We start from the raw sequence: 23,600 nt of genomic DNA on the forward strand, positions 1-23,600 counted from the left end.
ATTGTGACACCATGTCGTATCTGGAGACCCCTGATGTGCCTAAACAGTGGAAACCCCTCAATTATCACTCCAGCACTAACCCCAACACACCCCTAACCCTAATCCCAACCCTAACCCCAACACACCCCTAACCACAACCCTAACCCCAAGACTTCCCTAACCCTAATCCCAATCCTAACCCTAACCACAACACTAACCACAACACACCCCTAACCCTAATCCCAACACTAACCATAACCCTAACCACAAAGCCTATCCCTAACCCCAACACACCTCTAACCCTAATCTTAACCCTATTTCCAACCCTAACCCTTATTCCAACCCTAACTCTTATTCCAACCCTAAGGCTATGTGCCCACGTTGCGGATTCGTGTGAGGATGTTTCCGCACCATTTTTTTTTAATTTCCCGTGGATTTACAATGTTTTTTGTGCGGATTCCTATTGAGGAACAGGTGTAAAATGCTGCAGAATCCACAAAGAATGGACATGCTGCGGAAAATACAACGCAGCGTTTCCACGCGGTATTTTCCGCACCATGGGCATAGCGGATTTGGTTTTCCATAGGTTTACATGGTACTGTAAACGTGATGGAAAACTGCTACGAATCCGCAGCATCCAATCCTCTGCAGATCTGCAGCCAAATCCGCACTGTGTGCAGATAGCCTGATCCTAACCCTAATTGCAACCCTAACCCTAATTCTAACCCTAACCCTAATTGCAACCCTAACCCTAATTGCAAACCTAACCCTAATTGCAACCCTAACCATAATTCTAACCCTAACCCTAATTGAAACCCTAACCCTAATTGCAACCCTAACCCTAGTTCTAACCTTAACCCTAGTGGAAAAATAAACTAAATATATTTTCTTTATTTTATTATTTTCCCTACCTATGGGGTGATAAAGGGGGTTGGTTATTTACAATTTTTTTTATTTTGATCACTGTGATAGGTTCTATCACAGTGATCAAAATGTACCTGGAATTAATCTGTCGGCAGGCAGATTCGGCAGGCACACTGCGCATGTGCCTGAGATTGTGGAAGATGGCGGCGCCCATGGAGAAGATGGACGGACATCGGGAGGGACACCGGAGCTCGGTAGGTAAGGGGGGGTGAGATCGGACCACGGGGAGTGAGATCGGACTGCAGGGGGAGCGGACGGAAGGACGGAGAGGACAGCAGAGAACAGGACGGAAGGGTGGAAATCAGTGGCTGGGGCAGATCATATTTAACATTTTGTGTGACTTCCATGAGCTTATAGGACTGCATCCATGCGGTTCAACAATGATTCATACAATTTATTAATGTCATCAGGAATAGCAAAGAATGCAGTCTTACATGCCTCCCAGAGTTCATCTAGATTCTTTGGTTTTGTCTTCCAAGCTTCCTCTTTCATCCTACCTCTAACATGCTCAATGATGTTCATGTCTGGTGACTGGGCTGGCCAGTCCTTGAGCACCTTGACCTTTTTTGCCTGGAGGAACTTTGTTGTAGAGATGGATGTATGAGATGGAGCACCATCCTGCTGCAGAATTTGACCCCTTTTATGATTTGGAATATAAGAGGTAGCTAATACTTCTTGATATTTTAGGCTATTGATATTGCCTTCCACCTTGCAAATGTTTCGCACACCCCATACTGAATGTAACCCCAGACTATGATCTTTCCACCACCAAATGTAACTGTTTTCTGGGTGTATTTTGGATCCAGACGGGTTCCAGTAGGTCTCCTGTAGTATTTGCGGTGGCTGTGGTGTAATTCTACTGAAGATTCATCAGAGAAATCCACCTTCTGCCACTTTTCCAGCATCCATCTGTTTAGCGGGCTATGGGACTTTGCAAATGCCACACGGTTTTTTATTTGCCTTTTTTTTAGATTCGTCCATGGAGGCCATTTCGAGACAGAATCCTACAAACTGTTCTAGCTGACACAGGGACTTGAGGTGACCAGGCCTGTTGGAGCTCTGCTGCAGTGGAAGAGGGGCTTGTTTTGGATTTTCTAACCAACAAACGTTCCTCCTGAGCAGTTGTCTAGCGGGGTCTGCCGGACCTGGGCATGTCAAACACATCTCCAGTATCTTCAAATCTTTTTTTAATTCAGTGGATCTGGTCTTCAGCCTCTTGATAATCCAGGCTTTGGTTGCAGAGTGGATTTTTAGCATGTTGTCAGAGCTCAAGTTGCAGTTCAAGTGAAGCTCTGGGGTGCTGGGTTTCTTTTTATACTCACACACTAATTAACCTACTAACTTAGTAGGCCCAAACAGGAAACTAAATGGATTCCACAGGTTCAGGATCTGTAATCTTAGTAAAGGGCAACAGCAACAGCAGCCTCCAGTGGTAAGGAGTGGAATTGCGTACAGTTATCAAGGTGAACAATAGCAGCCACTAGTGGTCAAACTGTAGAAGGTCAACAAGAATCCTGACATGTTCACCTCTGCTCCATTCATTCTCAAAGCCAGTGCAGAAGACCAGCCAAACCCAAGAAGAATGAATGTAATGGAGGTTCGCATCATGACTACCTCTCCATTCATATGGTTACCTTCAGAGGTTCTTGAGATTATGGGGGGCCCAATTGTGGAAGTTGTTTCCTATTAGTGTTGAGTGATACCTTCCGATACTAGAAAGTATCGGTATCGGATAGTATCGGCCGATACCCGAAAAATATCGGATATCGCCGATACCGATACCCGATACCAATACAAGTCAATGGGACTCAAGTATCGGAAGGTATCCTGGATGGTTCCCAGGGTCTGAAGGAGAGGAAACTCTCCTTCAGGCCCTGGGATCCATATTCATGTAAAAAATAAAGAATTAAAATAAAAAATATGGATATACTCACCCGTCCGGGGGCCCCTGGACCTTACAGATTGTAATCGGCAGCCTCCGTTCCTAAGAATGAGCGCGTGAAGGGCCTTCGATGACGTCGCGGCTTGTGATTGGTCGCGTGCCGCTCATGTGACCGCTCACGCGACCAATCACAGGCCGCGACGTTATCGCAGGCCCTAAACTCCTCAATGAGATGTGATGTGGGTATAATATATAAGGAGGACCAAGAAACAGATGACTTCTTGACATGAAATGCAACTCATGGCCCATTCTCAAACTACCCAATATTTGGATCTAGTGTGATGCATTTTGCTTTTTGAGGATATTAAGCATCACAGCAGATTATGTTTTTTGCTATATTCTGATGGTACTGATGGTATGGAGGATAAGACGACCTTGAGGATGAACCTCTGCAGAGAGATGTGCAGTGAAGCGGAGACTCTGCCCTGATCTTCACACAACTTCATTTTACTGACATATCCCTATTCAGCTTTGATGCAAATGATAAATATGCAAAATCTTTGCAGCCGCTCAGTGTACCATAAAGTGCAAGTTCTGCTGCGAAGGGAAAACAGCCTGACAAATGCATTCTGGTCAGCGCTGCCGATCAAAACAACAGAAAAAAAAAGGAAAAACCTTCCTGCGTTTCTCGCTCACAGCTCTGTATTTGGATAATTATATTAACCGTTAACTGCATGTAGGATTAGGCGGCGGGGACAATGCTAATTTTATGCAGTTATTTATGCTTAACTCTGCAGCGTTACCTGCGTATATCATCACTATCAGCACGAGATCTGGAGAAACGGCCACATAGCCAGAATAATTACAATTCCGGGTATGGGCAAATGTCCACAGTCTAATGGTAAAAAGCAGACGCTGCCCTCTACTGATAAAGATGAGATGACGCTGCTGACCCTGCCCACAATGATAATGAAATGACTCTGCTGACCCTATCCTCTAATGATAATGAGATGAATCATCTGTTGACCCTGTCCTCTACGGATAATGAGATGACTCTGGTGACTCTGCCCTGTAATGAATATAAGATGACTCAGGTGACTCTGCCCTTTAATGATAATGAGATGACTGCTGAACCTGTCCTCTAATGATGATGAGATGACTCTGCTGACCCTGCCCTGTAATGAATATAAGATGACTCTGGTGACCCTGCCCTGTAATGAAAATGAGATGACTCTGCTGAACCTGTCCTCTAATGATGATGAGATGACTCTGCTGACCCTTTCCTCTAATGATAATGAGCTGACGCTGCTGACCCTGCCTGCTAATGATAATGAGATGACTCAGCTGACCCTTCCCTCTGATGAAAATGAGATGACTCTGCTGACCCTGCTCTCTAATGATAATAGGATGACTTTGCTAGACCTGCCCTCTAAAGATAATGAGATGACTTTGCTGATCCTACCCTCTAATGATAATGGAATGACTCTGCTAGACCTGCCCTCTAATAATAATGAGATCACTTTGCTGACCCCACCCTCTATCACTCTGCTGACCCTGCCCTCTAATGAAAATGATGACTCTGCTGACCCTGCCCTCTGATGAAAATGAGATGACTCTGCTGACCCTGCCCTCTAATGAAAATGAGATGACTCTGCTGACCCTGCCCTCTAATGATAATGGGATGACTCTACTAGACCTGCTCTCTAATGATAATGAGATGTCTCTGCTGACCCTGCCCTTTAATGATAATGAGATTACTCTACTGACACTTCCCTCTAATGACAATGAGATGACTCTGCTGACCTTGCCCACTAATGATAATGAGATGACTCTTCTAACACCATGCTTTATTGATAATCAGATGAAAAATCATTACTTATTGGTATCATACGTTTGCTGCATAAAATGTTTCTTTTCTGTTACAGATCGACGTTGCCATGATAAATTGGGGAATCTCCCCCATATATTTTGCTGGTGTGTGATAACAGGCAAAATGTCGTAGCTGTGGACCTAGCCGGTTTGATGAACATCTCTTGCCTGGCACATGGCTGAATTTGCTGGTGCAGTGCTTCCTGAAAAATTATCCCCAGACGTCAGAGCTGCTGCAGAAAGTGCAAGACATCTGTGAGCGCTTTTGGCATTTATTATACATTGCTTATATAGCGCTAAGATATTCCGCAGCGCTTACAGTTGCACACATTATCATCGCTGTCCCCAATGGGGTTCAGAATCTAATTCTCACCCTGTTTCTCGTCTGTCTGCACTGCAGCATCACTTCTGCCTTCTCACTCCCCTCCTCATGTGTGACGTACCCACAAGGTGGAACTCCATTTTTTATATGGTGGAGCGACAGTGTGAGCAGCAGCAGACAATGGTGGCGTTTTAGCTGCAGCACGCACGGGTGAGTCACTGCAGAACAACATCATTTCACCACCATCGAGTGGGCCTCCATGCGGGACGTGTGTCCCCTGTTGCGCTGCTTTGAGTTCTCCTCCAACATGGCCAGCACTGATGATGCCATCATCAGCGTCACTATCCCACTTCTATGCTTCCTTGAAAAAACACTTTAGGCAATGATGGATGAGGAGGTGACACAGGCGGAAGAGGAGGAGGAACAGGGACCATTCACACCATTATAAGACCAGTCTTCCACACATATCTCGGAGGATGGTTTCCAATACCAACAGCGGAGGTACACAACTGTCCAGGCAAGAATCAGTTTTGGAGGATGAGGGGAGAGAACCAAGTTCACAGCAGGGTGCCATTCAAAGCAGCTCACGGGCATCACTGGAGCGTGGCTGGGGTGATAGAGGACCCAGGTGATACACCTCCCACCGAGGACAGCTTATTGTTGCCTCTGAGCAGCCTGGCACACATGAGTCAATACATGCTGCTGTGCCTGCGCAATGAGTTGCCCGGATTGTTACAAGTGCTGATTACTGGGTGGCCGTCCTGCCTGATCCCTTCTACAAGAACAAAGTGTCATCCTTGCTTCCATCACTGGAGCATGATCTGAAAATGTGGGACACACTGGTAGATGCACTACTGATGGCATCCTCACAGGACGGAGGAGGAATTAATTATTTATTATTATTATTATTATTATTATAGTACACCCACACAGGCTGTTTTGTAGAGTACTCACTCAGAGGCATTTTTCAGAGAACTCTGACAGAGACGCCTGCACAGTACACACACAGGCTTTTTGGCACAACATTCCCACAGACACAGTTGCAGAGTAGAAAAATATTTTTTACACACAGTACTCCCACAGACACTAGGGCGTTTTTTTTTTTTAATTACACACAGTACTCCCACAGACACTGGTGCAAATTTTTTTTAAATTATGCACAGTACTTCCACAGACACGGTTGCAGAGTACATGGAGGCTTTTTGGCACAGTACTCCCACAGACATGGGTGCAGAGTACACACAGAGACTTAAAGGCACAGTTGTCCCACAGACACTGGTACGCATTCTTTAAAAAAAAAAAAATTACAGTACTCTAACAGACACTGGTGTGGATTATTATTTTTTTTTAACTTGCGCACACTACTCCCACAGACACGGGTGCAGAATACGCAGAATTTTTTTGCCACAGTACTTCCACAGACACGGGTGCAGGGTACACAGAGGCTTTTTGGCACAGTACTTCCACAGACAAGGGTGCAGAGTACACAGAGGCTTTTTGGCACTGTACTTCCACAGACACAGGTGCAGAATACACAAAGACATTTTGGCACAGTACTCCCACAGACACGGGTACAGAATACCCAGAGGCTTTTTGGCACAGTACTCCCACAGACATGGGTGCAGAGTACACGCAGAAACTTAAAGGCATAGTACTCCCACAGACACGGGTGCAGAGTAGTGATGAGTAGAGATGGGCAGACCCTTGGATGTTAAAAAAGTTTGGGTTCGGGTACCAGAACAGTACTCGGACCCGGACCCCATTCACTTGAATGAGGGGCCCGAACATCCAGTGTTTGCCACGCTGTCATGTGCATTTCACGGCGGTGAAATCATTATCGTCAGTCAGTGAGCCACAGTTCGCATGCTGTCAAATGACAGCGTGAGCCTGCTGCTGTGATAGGAGGTATAAAGATTACCTCTGGACTACTGCTCCCCATCTGTCTACGCCTGCTACCACTAATAACAGTGAGAGAAGGCAGCGGCTGATACGTGTGTTCATCAGCCAGCGCCTGCGTGCTGAATATATAATTTGAAAAAAACGGCATGGGTTCCTCTGTACTTGCACTCGTTACTCTGATCGAGCACCCGAGCATTACGATTTGCTTGACTCGAGTAACCGAACATTTTAGTGCTCACTCATCACTAGGGCAGCGTACATACAGAGGCTTTTTTGGTACAGTACTCCCACAGATATGTGTGCAGAATACGCAGAGGCTTTTTTGGCACAGTACTCCCACTGAGACGTGTGCAAAGTACACACACAGAGTGCGTACACGCAAAATCTAAAACTGTCCCTCATTACAGCTGTGTCCTGTCCCTATACTAATCAAAGCAGAATGGCAGCGGCACCCGTGATGTGGCATTTATACAGACCTTGTCATGTAGTGGGCCCGCCAATTACAGCTATGCCAATACTTACCATGGATGTGATGACTCCGGAAGTGCCCATAGCCTAAAAACTTGTTGATTGGCTTCACTGCAGCCTTTATTCTTCACCAAATCCAAACAGTAAACCGGACTTCCCGTAAAAAGTCCATGTTCTGGGTTTGGTACCGGACACTAGGTGTCCGTTATGAACTCCAAACTTTACAGTTCAGGTTCGCTCATCCCTAATTGTAAACTATTATAAACTGCTGTGTTCTTGGTAGGGCAAATGATTTTCTGATTCTCTATTTGGTTACGGTATATGCTTTCCAGATTTTTATTTACATTTTTTATATTTTTATGTTTTGCAAAAATAAATAAAGAAAAACATTTCAAAATAAACAAAAAAATTATAACTTACGGTTGGTCGTTTCCATTTGATGCTCAGCAGTTTATCCTGCGATAGTAATTTTTCTCCTATAGAGGAGAGGTTGGCCGGGAACACATCATCCTCAAACAGCTGCTTCCTGCTGATGCACAGGTCCCGGATGCTGTTAAAATCTTGTCCTTTAAACTTTTTGGGGTTCTCCACAGTCCCGATTTTTCTCTGGGACTGCTGCCCCTCTGCCACGTTTTGATATACCCCCGGCAGTGGCATTACGGCTTGAAGCTATAAAGAAAACGAAAACAGATAATATGACACTATCAGCGAAGCAAAAAAAGAATGTCATCAATACAAAGATTTCAATGCATGAGCGGAATGGGATCTACAAACCAGTGAGTGCGGCATGAAGGAAATTTGGGTCAACTCAGTTACTGATAAAGTTGCTTCTGGTTTGAATAAAATTAGCTGAGCGGTTCCTGGATTAAACATGTCGGTAAAAGAACAATGGATGAATCAGGAGTCAGGACTTGTGAATTTGTTTCAAGGCAATCACTATAGTGCACTATGTAATTACATGAAATGGACCTTGTCACCTGGTACATTGACTATCATGCTATTAGGCTCAGAAAAAAAATAATTTATTTCAGTTTTGCAGATATGTATATATGTAAATGTTTTCCAATTCCTTTGATGGTCTACTTATACGTCTAAATTTGCTATTAAGAGAGTTTCCCTAGAATGGGCCATCAACATTTTATCTCTAGGAGAAATCTTCTCTGATTTGTCTATTGAAAAGTTTCTTTTAATGTGTACCTATGCCATCACAGAAAATCATCTTTATGTGAGGATGTGCCTGGAACTGAAATTCGATCCCCTTGTTCAACCTTTGGGGACAATTTTTTTTTCCTAAATGCATGCAGTTGGATCTAAAAATCATTTTTGCAATTGGGTTTTATTGCAAATTTTGCACCATTTGCCTTTTATTGTGGCTGTATTACACTGTCTAGTGCTGGTTGCAGGGTGAATTAAAGGGGTTGTTTATCTTATCTTAACAGATGTGTTGGAAACCAGGGTGATGGACAGGCCCTAGGGGCTCATGCAGACGACCCTATGTTCGGTCTGACTGTGATGCAACGAGCATCAGATCGCACTCACACCAATGTTAATCTATGGAGCAATGCATTTCCCATTTTTTTCCCTCGGACCAAGTCTGTCCAAGCACAAAAATCGCAGCATGCACGATTTGCATCCCTAAATCAGATCGCACTAGCCCAAGCAAATCAATGGGTCAGTCAAAAAAATCGGACCCATCTGAGTGCGTTCCACTTTTCATGGAATGACAGAATGGAGAAGATGGAGGATTTTTTTCCCCCATTTTCTCCACATCTGAGAAAATCGGATCACACTCTAATCATACTCTGATCAGTGGGATTACCATAATAGCTCCAATTCTCTTAAGGTACCGTCACACTCAGCGACGCTCCAGCGATATAGACAACGATCCGACCTAAACTAGATCGCTGGAGCGTCGCTGTTAGGTCGCTGTAGAGACGTCAAACACAGCAGCTCCAGAACGATGCAGGAGCGATCCAGTGACGTAACGGCGACTCACTTATCGTTCACGCTCCATATACAAACATTGCTGACATCGTTGCTTTTGCTGTCAAACACGACGATACACGCCGATCTAGCGACCAAATAAAGTTCTGGACTTCTAGCTCCGACCAGCGATATAACAGCGGGATCCAGATCGCTGCTGCGTGTCAAACTCAACAAGATTGCTATCCAGGACGCTGCAACGTCACGGATCGTTGTCGTTCTCGTTGGAAAGTTGTTTAGTGTGAAGGTACCTTAAGTTGAGAGAAAATCCTGTGGTATGACCCTGCTGTCGTGTACGCTCCGCTGCAGACTCTAAGTTTTACCTCCAGCCCCTGCAGTTGCATCGAGGAGTAGAACAAACAAAACAAAGTTTTAAAAGTTTGCAAAAACTGAAGATTCTCATCAGAGCCTCGATGTAGTTACGATCACGCAGATTTTATGTGGCTGACTATCATCCGTTATCTATCGCTCGCTGCATGCAAACAACCTGATTTCCTGTCTGAACAGCAGGAGCCACATTTACCGTCTGTTCCGCTGCCTCCGACCTTCTATTTACCCACTTTTATCTCTGTCTGTTTTTCATGTTCTGACTCCGGCTTTTCTTCATACAAGTGTTATAATTAAAGCAGATAAGGATAATTAGCAAAGAAAATCACACGTGAGGTCAAGCAGGGCCCGTCCAACCTTCCAATCAAAGCTGTAAAACCTGTGTCACTATAAATATGCTGCTTATACAATCCTTATTTTACTTGTAAATGGGGTTGTCTTCTTTGAAGGGGCTCTGTCAGCACAGAATGACTGATCAAACCAAGTAGAGGCGCTCGGTGCACCATGACGAGGCCAAACTTTTAAATGCACCTTCCCACCTGCTTGTTTTCCCTCAATTTCTAAACCTTCCCAGGGCCCTTATTTGATTGACAGCTCCAACTTCATAGAGCCAGAGATGGGCAGAGATAGAGGGAAGACAAGCAGATGGAGTATGTGAATGCTTGTCACCGCCATGATGCACCGAGCGTCTGAACTTGGTTTGCAGTCATTATATGCTGACAGATCACCTTCAAAGAAGACAACCCCATTCTCTAAACCTATGATTAGAGGACCATATCCTATAGATCTTATAGGATCTCTGTAATGCAACCGATTCAACATCTTCTGATCATCTTCCGGGCTACATTTAGAGGATGCAGCTGTGCTCGCTGCAGGGGAAAGCAGTACTACAAACTGGCTAATCAAAACATCTCAGGCGGGCAGCAAGGATCAGAGAAAAGAGACCTGTCAGTCGCTAGCAGAAGGCCGGCGGTGGGCTGGAAAAGAGGGAGAGAGGACGGAGAGCTGTAGGTGCGCGGAGAGGTCTCCTGCACTTGTGGCTCATTTACATAAAAACATCGCTGATAGATTTCTATACAAATAGAGAGAAGGACTTAAAATGCAAAGATATGGAAATGATCATCACTACAGGGACTTTACATAGGTGACATTAGTTTGGGGCCTAAAAACCTGCTGACAGGTTTCCTTTAAGGGGTATTCCCAAGTGATTGATATAGACAGTATGGACCTCAAATATTTGATAAGCAGTCGCATTTTCCACTTTTATGATGGTTATTGGTCATCTAATTTCTTATTTGGAGCCTCAGACAAAAGACAAGGGGAGAATACGTAATTAGCCAACCACTGAAATCCCTCAAATTATAGCAGAAAGATCCTCATTCATGCCAAGATTTCTCTTACTCTCTGAAATACTGCATGTGGCAACGTGGTTGCGGACCCTTGATATAGATAGATAGATAGATAGATAGATAGATAGATAGATAGATAGATAGATGTAAGCCCGCAAGGGTGGGGTCCTCCTCGCCCCTCTGTACCAGTCTGTCATTATTAGTTTGCTTACTGTAAGTGATGTCTGTAATTTGTATGTAACCCCCTCTCATGTACAGCACCATGGAATCAATGGTGCTATATAAATAAATAATAATAATAATAATAATAATAATAATAATAAAAAAATAATAATAGATAGAGAATAGAAAGATAATAGATACTAGATTAATAGATAGATAATAGATAATTAGATAGATAGATAGATAATAGATAGATAGATAATAGATAATTAGATAATAGATAGATAATAGATAGATAGAAGGTTGATAGATAGATAATAGATAGATGATAAATAGATAATAGATAGATAGATAATAGATAGATAGATGATAGATACCGTAGATTTGGACTTGCTTACAACCTATTGCTCAGTAATAAATGTCTTGTGGAGGCTCCTGATGGTGCCGATGTTGCTGGGATCATACACTGACGTTACATCATTCTCTAATATCTATAATTCTTTTCACTTTTCCTCCGGAACAAATTATTTCTAATGAAATTAAAGGAGATTAAATCCGTCAGAGCTCAGAGGCGTCTGATGGGGCAGCGGCTCCTGGAGGTGTAATTGTATTATAGAGAACATTGGAATCCATCTACTCTGCGGCCGCACAAATCAATGGCTGAAAAGTTTGTTTGGCTTCCAGTGCGGATCATTAGGGAAAGATTGAGGAGCCGGACCGCTCAATAAGATTAAAAGCACAAGGAGAAAGTGTTGCACTTAATGATTTCCGTGTTTTGTAAATGAAGCATTTTTATAAATCCTATACAATTGATTGATCTTCTTGTAACTAAGATGCAAAACTGCTGAATAAGACACTTCAGAAAGCCAGGAAATCTGAACAAGCCAAGCTCTAACGGGGAATTTCATTAAAATAAAATAAAAAAATAAGCCTCTAACCAGTCGACACTTGGATGAAGCTTATAATATCTTCCATGCATCTTTTGCACATCTTCTTTGACTTTCTTTATTGAACCTCCTCAGTTTAAGGGCGCCGTCAATTCATGATTACTTCTTATTTTATGGCAATCTAATGCTAAAAGCGTCCTTCAATTTGCCAACATTAATCTAAAGTTACCTGGGGACCTGGAGGAGGTTCACTTCCCCTTTAATTATTTATGTTATTTATTTTATCTTTTTTACTATTAAAGTCAGTAAAAAGTGAGTCAGAAACAGGCAGAAGCATTTTTTAGCAATGGCAACAAATGAAGCCAAAGTATCTCCTGTTGTGAATTGTATTTCTTGGCTCCCTCTTGTGATCACTAGCGGTATGACACTTGGATTGCCTTTCTCCAGGTTTGTACCCACCTGGGTCGTTAGGCCTTGGGTGTTTCTATTTAGACTTCCTGGAAACTCAGTCTAGTGCCTGGAATCGATGTAATCAGTCTTTGTCTTTTGGCTCCTGTCTCCTGGTCTCCTGCTTTTTGCAAGATAAGCTAAGTCCTGCTTCCTTATTTTTGTTTATCCGCATTACTGCTATTTTGTTCCAGCTTGTTACAATGTGATTCCTGATTTTTGCTGGAAGCTCTAGGGGGCTGATATTCTCCCCCCACACCGTTAGTCGGTGCGGGGGTTCTTGGATATTCAGCGTGGATATTTTGGTAGGGTTTTTGCTGACCGTATAAGTTCTCTTTCTATTTTCTGCTATTAATTAGTGGGCCTCACTTTGCTAAATCTAGTTCATACTTACGTTTGTCTTTTCTTCTTACCTCACCGTTATTATTTGTTGGGGGCTTGTATCATACCTTTGGGGTCCCTTCTCTGGAGGCAAGTGAGGTCTTATTTTCTCTGAAAGGGTTAGTTAGTTCTCCGGCTGGTGCGAGACATCTAGAATCAACGTAGGTACGTTCCCCGGCTACTGTTAGTTGTTGTGTTAGGATCAGATATTCGGTCAGCCTAGTTACCACCTCCCTATGAGCTAGATTTTGTGTTTGCGGACTTAGCTGGAACTTCAGCGATCCTCTACCACTAGGATCATAACAGTAGTGAGGTCTTATTTTCTCTGAAAGGGTTAGTTAGTTCTCCGGCTGGTGCGAGACATCTAGAATCAACGTAGGTACGTTCCCCGGCTACTGTTAGTTGTTGTGTTAGGATCAGATATTCGGTCAGCCTAGTTACCACCTCCCTATGAGCTAGATTTTGTGTTTGCGGACTTAGCTGGAACTTCAGCGATCCTCTACCACTAGGATCATAACAGTATTCCAGGCCATTAATGCATTGCTGAAGCGGGATAAAAAGAAAAGAAGTTCTGAGGTTTTTTTTGTTTTTTTTTCTTCTTCCCCTTTTTCTCTGAGTGGCTTGAAGCTCTGCTGCAGACATGAATGTTCAGACTCTGATTACTAGTGTGGATCAGCTTGCTGCACGAGTGCAGGGCATTCAGGATTTTGTTACTAGTAGTCCTATGTCAGAGCCTAAGATACCTATTCCTGAGCTTTTCTCTGGTGATCGATTTAAATTTAGGAATTTTAGGAATAATTGTAAATTGTTTCTATCTTTGAGACCGCGTTCGTCTGGAGACTCAGCTCAGCAAGTTAAAATTGTTATCTCTTTCTTGCGTGGCGACCCTCAGGATTGGGCTTTTGCATTGGCGCCAGGAGATCCGGCATTGGCAAATATTGATGCGTTTTTTCTGGCGCTCGGATTACTTTATGAGGAGCCCAATCTTGAAATTCAGGCAGAAAAAGCGTTGCTGGCTATCTCTCAGGGCCAGGATGAGGCAGAAGTGTATTGCCAAAAATTTCGGAAATGGTCCGTGCTCACTCAATGGAATGAGTGTGCTCTGGCCGCAAATTTCAGAAATGGCCTTTCTGAAGCCATTAAGAATGTGATGGTGGGTTTTACCATTCCTACAAGTCTGAGTGATTCTATGGCTCTGGCCATTCAGATAGATCGGCGTTTGCGGGAGCGCAAATCTGCTAATCCTCTGGCAGTGCTGTCTGAACAGGCACCTGACTCAATGTTATGTGATAGAATTCAGACTAGAGCTGAACGACGAAATCATAGACGTCAGAATGGGTTGTGTTTTTACTGTGGTGATTCTACACATGTTATCTCAGCATGCTCTAAGCGCCTAACAAGGATGATTAGTCCTGTCACCATTGGTAATTTGAATCCTAAGTTTATTTTGTCTGTAACTCTAATTTGCTCATTGTCTTCCTACCCTGCTATGGCACTTGTGGATTCAGGTGCTGCCCTGAGCCTCATGGACTTGTCGTTTGCCAAGCGCTGTGGTTTTGTCCTGGAGCCTTTAAAAAATTCCATTCCTCTTAGAGGAATTGATGCTATGCCATTGGCGGAGAATAAGCCGCAGTATTGGACACAAGTGACCATGTGCATGACTCCTGAACATCGGGAGGTGATTCGTTTTCTTGTTCTGCATAAAATGCATGATTTGGTCATTTTAGGTCTGCCATGGTTACAGACCCATAATCCAGTCTTGGATTGGAAGGCAATGTCTGTGTCAAGTTGGAGTACGTGGTGGAGAAGATCTTGGATTCTCGTCTCTCTAGACGGAGGCTTCAGTGTCTGGTCAAATGGAAGGGCTATGGTCAGGAGGATAATTCCTGGGTGGTCGCCTCTGATGTTCATGCGGCCGATTTGGTTCGTGCTTTTCACGCGGCTCATCCTGATCGCCCTGGTGGTCGTGGTGAGGGTTCGGTGACCCCTCCTTAAAGGGGGGGTACTGTTGTGAATTGTATTTTTTGGCTCCCTCTTGTGATCACTAGCGGTATGACACTTGGATTGCCTTTCTCCAGATTTGTACCCACCTGGGTCGTTAGGCCTTGGGTGTTTCTATTTAGACTTCCTGGAAACTCAGTCTAGTGCCTGGAATCGATGTAATCAGTCTTTGTCTTTTGGCTCCTGTCTCCTGGTCTCCTGCTTTTTGCAAGATAAGCTAAGTCCTGCTTCCTTATTTTTGTTTATCCGCATTACTGCTATTTTGTTCCAGCTTGTTACAATGTGATTCCTGATTTTTGCTGGAAGCTCTAGGGGGCTGATATTCTCCCCCCACACCGTTAGTCGGTGCGGGGGTTCTTGGATATTCAGCGTGGATATTTTGGTAGGGTTTTTGCTGACCGTATAAGTTCTCTTTCTATTTTCTGCTATTAATTAGTGGGCCTCACTTTGCTAAATCTAGTTCATACTTACGTTTGTCTTTTCTTCTTACCTCACCGTTATTATTTGTTGGGGGCTTGTATCATACCTTTGGGGTCCCTTCTCTGGAGGCAAGTGAGGTCTTATTTTCTCTGAAAGGGTTAGTTAGTTCTCCGGCTGGTGCGAGACATCTAGAATCAACGTAGGTACGTTCCCCGGCTACTGTTAGTTGTTGTGTTAGGATCAGATATTCGGTCAGCCTAGTTACCACCTCCCTATGAGCTAGATTTTGTGTTTGCGGACTTAGCTGGAACTTCAGCGATCCTCTACCACTAGGATCATAACAATCTCCCCCTGCAGGCTGCAGCCCTCCAGAGGGGATATGGGAATATAAGGAGCAGATCCCCCTCTGGCCAATATCTGATCGAGTCTGTATGGTACACGCCTGCATAGTGCCTCCTAGGACTTAAGGTACCTTCACACGAAACGACTTTGTAACGATATCGCTAGCGATCCGTGACGTTGCAGCGTCCTCGCTAGCGATATCGTTTCGTTTGACACGCAGCAGCGATCAGGATCCTGCTGTGATGTCGCTGGTCGCTGAATAAAGTCCAGAACTTTATTTGGTCGTCCGATCGCCGTGTATCGTTGTGTTTGAAAGCAAAAGCAACGATACCAGCGATATTTTACACTGGTAACCAGGGTAAACATCGGGTTACCAAGCGCGGGGCCGCGCTTAGTAACCCGATGTTTACCCTGGTTACCAGCGTAAAAGTAAAAAAAACAAACAGTACATGCTCACCTGCGCGTCCCCCAGCGTCCGCTTCCTGACACTTACTGAGCGCCGGCCCTAAAGTGAAAGTGAAAGCACAGCGGTGACGTCACCGCTCTGCTGTTAGGGCCGGAGCTCAGTCTGTGTCAGGAAGCAGACGCTGGGGGACGCGCAGGTGAGCATGTACTGTTTGTTTTTTTTACTTTTACGCTGGTAACCAGGGTAAACATCGGGTTACTAAGCGCGGCCCTGCGCTTAGCAACCCGATGTTTACCCTGGTTACCCGGGGACCTCGGCATCGTTGGTCGCTGGAGAGCGGTCTGTGTGACAGCTCCCCAGCGATCAAACAGCGACGCTGCAGCGATCGGCATCGTTGTCGCTATCGCTGCAGCGTCGCTTCGTGTGAAGGTACCTTTACACTTGCGATGAAATCGGATGAATGTAATCCACTAAAAATAAAAATCGAATTGCATTCTGAACATTGTTATTCAATTATTCAGTGCTCATCTGTGATTTTTTAATCAGCACGGAACGGATTGTGATTAGACTGATAAAAAATCTCAGTATGCTGCAAGTGGGTGTGAATTTCGGATCGCAATCGCCAATGCAAGTCAAAGGGTGCGAGAAAAAATAGCGCCGCATACGGACCATGCATAAGTAAAAGCTGAAATTAAAAACGCATTGCATACAGATTGCATACACATGTCATACAGATGTCAGGCGGGTGTTAGGTGAGAAAAATCACACTGTACTCTCCTGACAATTGTCCTACTTTTGTGGATCAACATCTGACCGAATTTTTAAACGCTAGTGTAACTCCAGCCTTAGGAAGGTTTTGCACCTGCTTTTGGCAGTTCTGTTTGTTCCATTTTAGGAATGGAACATAACAATGGACACATAACAGAACCCAGATTGCCCCCTTTAATAACAAATGGGTCCCCTCTACTTCTATTTGCATAACTTATACAACTGATACATTTTTGGGCATGAATTCCATCTGTCTGACCCCAAAACAACGAGCCTACGAATGGAATTACCAAAAGCAGGTGTGATCACAGCCTTATATGTGGACTTTACTAAGTGCATTGTTCCTCTGATTTAACAACGGATGTTTCATATTTTTACCTCTTTCAGCTTTTTTACTCTACCCATTGAAATACATTGGTTTCTCCACTTTTTTATGGGTGGTGGGAAGTACTAAAATGTGAATGTAATTTGATGACTTTCTGTCTTCTTTAGCACATATTGTTGATGCATTTAACACACGGATATATATTGTGTAGTATACACGTAAATGATACATGAACCCTCTGGATCTACTTGTTTAGATCTTTACATTTAGAAATGCTAATATTGCACTTTGTGATTTCCTTAATTTATCTAACTAGTCCTGTTGTAATAATATCTTAAAACATCAAAGTATAAAGTAAAAGTTGGGCATGGGATCGCTTTTTAGTTGGGCATGGGACAGCTTTTTAGTTGGGCATGGGACTGCTTTTTAGTTGGGCATGGGATGGCTTTTTAGTTGGGCATGAGATGGCTTTTTAGTTGGGCATGAGATGGCTTTTTAGTTGGGCATGGGATGGCTTTTTAGTTGGGCATGAGATGGCTTTTTAGTTGGGCATGGGATGGCTTTTTAGTTGGGCATGGGATGGCTTTTTAGTTGGGCATGGGACGGCTTTTTAGTTGGGCACGGGACGGCTTTTTAGTTGGGCATGGGATGGCTTTTTAGTTGGGCATGGGATGGCTTTTTAGTTGGGCATGGGATGGCTTTTTTTCAGGAAATCTATCACAGGCAGGCATTCTGGGGGCATCTATGCAATGAACTACATAGGCGCACAGCAAAGACACTTATGGCTGACACTTTAAAGAGCATCTCTGACAAGAACTATGGAGCATCTATCTGGCAATCTGGGGGCAACTGTGACAAGTGTAATGTATGAGAGGGAGAGTCCCCTTTTGTTGTGTGCAATTTTGTCCCCATTTCCTGGTGATTTCTTCAGCACAATGCAGAACCCTTACAGTGTTGCAAATTTACAGGAAATATTGTTCTCTGACCTCACCTTAGAAATTGAAATAGAATATCTGCTTAAGGAAGGAACTGGTATGAATACAGTAATAATAGGAGACCCACCCCAGCCCAGTAAGACACGCCGGAGGGTAAAACAGAGACTTCTGAGCTAAAAACAACATTGAGCAAAGGGTGAATTCCCAGAAATGCTCCTCCTAATCCTCTATCTTTTGTATCCTTGCAGGTGTTCTGCATGTGCAAAGTATTTTCATGGTTTTCATGTTTTATTGCAATTAATGTGAATGTCTGGGTCGTACTTACGGAGACACTATCTTCAATTGTGCAGACTTGGAATCAAACTAATTTATACGGAAAGGTGAAAGCATTCCTATGTTTCTTTATGCTTTCTCCTGATGTTAGTTATAAAAGGAATATAGCAATGACATACACATTCGACCACATTTATCACAAAAAAAATGTATCCGAATGACAAATTTATTTAGAACCATTAAAAGCACATGTACGACAAAACATGAAGATGTACCTGGTCAGGAACGGGGAGAAATGGCCGGTCATGAGCTGGTAATATATATTTTCATATACTGAAGGAAGTGTACATGGTTTGTGGCTTTGTGTGTATGTATATTCTGTTGCAGAAGGCTTTATAGTTACCATTAAGGAACGATAGACTGTCCTACAGAACACTTGTCCGTATTTATTATTATTATTATTATTATTATTATATAATGAAAACCTAGAAGAAGGACCTGCGACGTACGTATCTCTTCTCTACACTTCTTAGCAGCATTTTTAAAATCCAGTAAATTGGTAATTCTCATTAGTCAGGAAATTTTTGTTTATAGCTGACACATTTCTGTTACATAATTACGGTACTTTGTAAAGTTGCATATTTTAGTATAAAAGAACAAATATTTCTGCTTCTCGCTTTCTTTGTAATTTGAGCTGCACGTTACATTCCTGAACATAGAGACAAAGTATAGAAAGTTATCAGCGTGGTGTATACACTGTCTGGTAAACAACATATAGTGTATACTGGAGGAAGCACAAAACTTACAAAGCCGTATAGGCTCATTCACCGCTAAATACACATGCACAAAATAGCATGTCACTTTTAGGCTGCCGTCACACTATCAGTATTTGGTCAGTATTTTACATCAGTATTTGTAGCCAAAACCAGCAGTGGAACAATTAGAGGAAAAGTATAATAGAAACATATGCACCACTTCTGTATTTATCACCCACTCCTGGTTTTGGCTACAAAAAAAAAGTGTGACGGCAGCCTTAGGAAGAAATCAGATGTAGCAGACTTTTTTGGCCACAAATTCATCACAATGGGACAAATCCATGATATAAGTCTGACAATATGGGAATAATATAAATACAAAAAATGAGCACCAGACAGATTTTCTCTTTAGGTGTTACAGCGATCCCTCACTTATTGTGGGTATTACAATATTTGAAAATCCACAAAGTAGGAACCTTACATTTATTTTAGTATATATATTTAACAACATACGTGTACAGTACTGTACTGTAACATTTGATATGGGTACTTACTACGCACAGCGATCAGGGGTGCGCACAGTGCGGGATAGCAAACAGACTGATGCTGCGATTACTGAGCCAATCAGCACCCCAGATACAGAGGACAATGCTCTGGTTGGTCACCTTCCTTCAGTCAGCCAATTGTGTGCCGTGTACAGTACCGCAAAATTCCACGATATAGCGAAAAATAAATAATTAAATATAATCCCGTGATACAGTGAGTCCGCAATAAGTGAACCGCGATATATAGAGGGACTACTGTACTCTATAAATCATAGCAGATTATTAGTTCAGAATCCGTCCTGTAAATCCTCTCTCCCTATGAACCGCTGACATGTCGGTGACATCTGAGCATACCCCTGTACTGTACGTCAGCCACACATGCCCCTTTTAGTATCTCCTCAGATCCCACTTTAAACATCCCCATCCCAGATGTTTAAACATCCCCATCCCAGGGGACTACAGAGACTATTTTAGTATTTGCCCTAGGTACACAGTTAAGTCCCTGCCTTAGATGTCCAGATAATTATTTCCCCTAGGTGCCCAGTCTAGTGTATTTTCTCCAAATGCCCACGTACGATGTTGTTGCCGCAGGTGACAAGATTAGTGCTGTATACAGGAGACCATCTTCACATCTGCTCCGGGTGCCCAGTTTAGTGTTTGTTGTATGTGTCCAGTTTCGATGACCTCCCCGCAAAGTTCTTGCCACAAGTGCCACGATTTCTGTTCCCCACTATGTACCACCTGTCAGCATCCCTGCCCCAGGTGCAAACTTTAGCTGCCCTTCTAGTGCCCGTGCCCAGGTATTCCATTTCAGTTTATATTCCCCTGGGTACTATGAATTAATAATGATAACAACAGAAATATGGTAACACATTCACCTTCAAAAACCACAGATTGAAAGGTAATTCTGGGACTGTTCCACAACTAAAAAAGTGTCTAAGGAAAGAGTGGTGATGAGACATCTCGCACAAGACTCATGGTCTCTATGGAAAAATTATTTACCTTATGGATCTTCAAGGAACCATCAAGTTACAATCCAAGTTTGTTTTTTTCTTGCACTTTCACTCCAGAGTTTAATATTGTATTTCTTCAGTATTGATCCTCCTTCTTTCCTCAGTCTTGTGTTGTATTGTTTGTTTGCCAATCATTAACTGACGTGTATTGAGCTTTTTTTGCAGCCAGGTGATGTGGCTGTGTCTCCCTGAGCGCTGAGAGCTTTACTTCTAGTTGGAGGCTATTATGAAGTAAAGGAGTAGAGTTTCGCCCCCTCTCCACCTCACAATAGAGGAATACGTCATACTACCTGGAAGTGTCACCTGAGTATTCGCCAGATCACACAGGACTCATCCTACTTGCCTTTTTACCTTTATGAAGGACCAATTTCAGATGGTGTAAAAGTTTATAATTTGATATCATTAGTCTAGTAATAGGTAATGAGAGTACTGCTTATATGGGAACATTGTGTCAGCCTTACAAAATTAAAATGCCCCTTGGTCCTCCAATCTGTTCACTAGTCGCCACCATCCCTTACCCTTTAAAAGTCATGGATCCAGGAGCATAGCTAGGTGGGGATGTAGCTGGCAGTGCATGCTTCTTGGATGATGGAATTAGTGTTGTCAACCAGATAAAGGTATGGTAATTTAGGGAGTTTGGTATCCAGCGTTTACCTTTTGTTAGCTAATATCCCTAGAGTGTAAGCTGGTAAAATGGTTTATTCCAACATTTCTAGTGATGTAAGGTTGTTAAAGAGTTAATGTTAATTTCCCTTGTGTTCTGACAATTGAAGTTGTCAATGCCAACCTTCTAGAGCAGGGGTGGGGAATCTTTTTTCGTCTAAGGGCTATTTGATGTTTATACCACCCTTCGGGGGCCGGATAAATTGCATGATAACTCAGCCCACAAAGTACATCCTGATGCTGGCACTGGTGTCAGGACTTAATCTTTCATTGCACGAGCCTCAGTTTTCATGCTCACAGAGCACGAAATTAAAAGGCAAAAAGCAGTTGCCGACCCAAGCCCTGCAATCCCCCGGGAATCTACCTGGGGGTTGGATAAAAGATCATCGATGGCCGTAAATGGGCCAGGGGCCTGAAGTTCCTCACCCGGGTCTTAGAGTTTCAAAAAGATCAGTAACAAAACCCTGGTGGTCTTGGAAAGTAAAAGAATAACGTAAATATTCTAGATGACTATGGGAGTAAATGTGTAATGTAAGCATTTCCTGTGGTATAGGGGAGTGAAGAGGGGATGTAAGCATCACCACTGGTCCAAGGAAGTAAATAGGGGAGATGCAAGCAATACAGGTGGTCTAGAGGAGTAAAGAGGAGATGTAAGCATTCACCGATGGTCTAGGAGAGTAATGAGGGGAAATAAGCAACACTGGTGGTCTAGGGGAGTAAAGAAGAGAAATAAGCAACACCACTGGTATAGTGGAATAAAGAGGGAATGTAAGCAACACTGGTGGTCTAGGGGAGTAAAGAGGGGATGTAAGCATAATCAGTGGTCTAGAGGAGTAAAGAGGTGATGTAAGCAACACCAATAGTCTAGTGGAAAAAAGAGGGGATGTAAGCAGCACTGGTGGTCTAGGGGAGTAAAGAGGGGATGTAAGCATAATCGGGGGTCTAGCAGAGTAAAGAGGGGATGTAAGCAACACCAGTGGTCTAGGTGAGTAAAGAGGTGATGGAAGCATAATCGGTGGTCTAGGTGAGTAAAGAGGTGATGGAAGCATGATCGGTGGTCTAGGGGAGTAAAAAAGGGATGTAAGCAAAACGGGTGATACAGGGGAGTAAGAGTTGACAGAATAATGTAATCAGTGTTTTTATCCCACTGTATTGAGCCCTATATGGACAGATCTCCGATCAGTAATTAATATAAATATTAATTATAAGAGATAATCAAGTATCAGGGAAGTTAACTAAAGATGATGAAAATTATTGTAAAGACTGATACACAATGCTCATTGGTATAGACATGTAATAACGCTATTACTGTTAAAAAAAACACCTTTCTATGCCGATGGTGATACCGTCAATATTCTGGATTTAGTAGACTTATGCTTAAAATATTTACACATCTGACCTATTTGGGTTGGTGCTGGGTGCCTGGGCAGTCACCAGGGCATAGAGATGCAGGACTATGGGGCAGCACACCAAGAGAACCACTCTATATAACTATCGCTGCGCTGTCTGCTCTTCATCACTGACAGATCGATCATGGTTCTTGTCTGACCTGTTTGCTCAAGTTAAAAGGTTGCCTTCCTTCTTTCATCTGATGTTTTTAGACTTCTTTGCCTTGGGATATTGGATGTTTATCTCCTGATTCTCCAATGTCAGCAGTTTTTTAGCTAATCTCTGGTAAAAAAACAGAGGGGAAAGCCATGCACCTTAGATAGCGGTCACACAAAAGCTGTGATGGCTCAGGAAGTGCCCAGAGCCTAAAAGCTTGTTGATTGGCTGCTCTGCAGCCTTTCAACAAACTTTACTCGGCATCCAGACCCGAATAGTAAACCGGACATCTTGTAAAAATTCCATGTTCTGGGCTCAGTAACAGACACTAGGTGTCCGGTTTGAACCCCGAACATTACAGTTTGAGTTTGCTCTTTCCTAGTTGTCCTTAGAGAGGACACTGAGTCACAAGCCGCCCGAATTTGCAACACCGATGGTAATGGGTCAAAACAGGACTGAGTTCATGGGACTAGTGGAGGTTTCGAACAGTAGATCCAATGCACCAGTAGTGGAAGAAAGAGAACATGGAACCGCAGAGGGAGTAGAGAGACTTGCTGATCAGGACTGAGGCATAGAATCTGGTTTGTGATGAAATAAGGCGGAGCAGTGTGCCTCACTTGCAATGGAGTAGACTACAAAGGAAGGATACTATGTGAATGAAAATGCTTTGTACTGTAAAGGAAACATTCATAAGACTTTGTACCCGCTATCCCCTGTATATAACCCTTAC

The 23,600-nt window shown here is 43.3% G+C and overlaps 1 protein-coding gene across 8 annotated transcripts in view; it reads right to left on the reverse strand.

Moving 5' to 3' along the window:
* The window catches only part of LOC143804231 (calpain-13-like), a 193,043-nt gene that overhangs the window by 131,876 nt on the left and 37,567 nt on the right, over window positions 1-23,600 (reverse strand). For 5 of the 8 annotated variants that reach the window (XM_077282125.1, XM_077282124.1, XM_077282122.1 and 2 more), the window contains exons 1-2: window positions 20,652-20,879; window positions 7,764-8,012 (exon numbers count right to left, since the gene is read on the reverse strand). In XM_077282125.1, coding sequence (XP_077138240.1) covers window positions 7,764-8,000 — 237 coding nt within the window. In that variant the 5' untranslated portion in view covers window positions 8,001-8,012; window positions 20,652-20,879. Of the gene's footprint in view, window positions 1-7,763; window positions 8,013-20,651; window positions 20,880-23,600 lie in introns of those variants that run through there. The other 3 variants (XM_077282126.1, XM_077282127.1, XM_077282120.1) reach the window with 2 other exon arrangements.

Source organism: Ranitomeya variabilis, chromosome 2 (assembly GCF_051348905.1).
Source record: "Ranitomeya variabilis isolate aRanVar5 chromosome 2, aRanVar5.hap1, whole genome shotgun sequence".
NCBI classification, from domain to species: Eukaryota; Metazoa; Chordata; class Amphibia; order Anura; family Dendrobatidae; genus Ranitomeya; species Ranitomeya variabilis.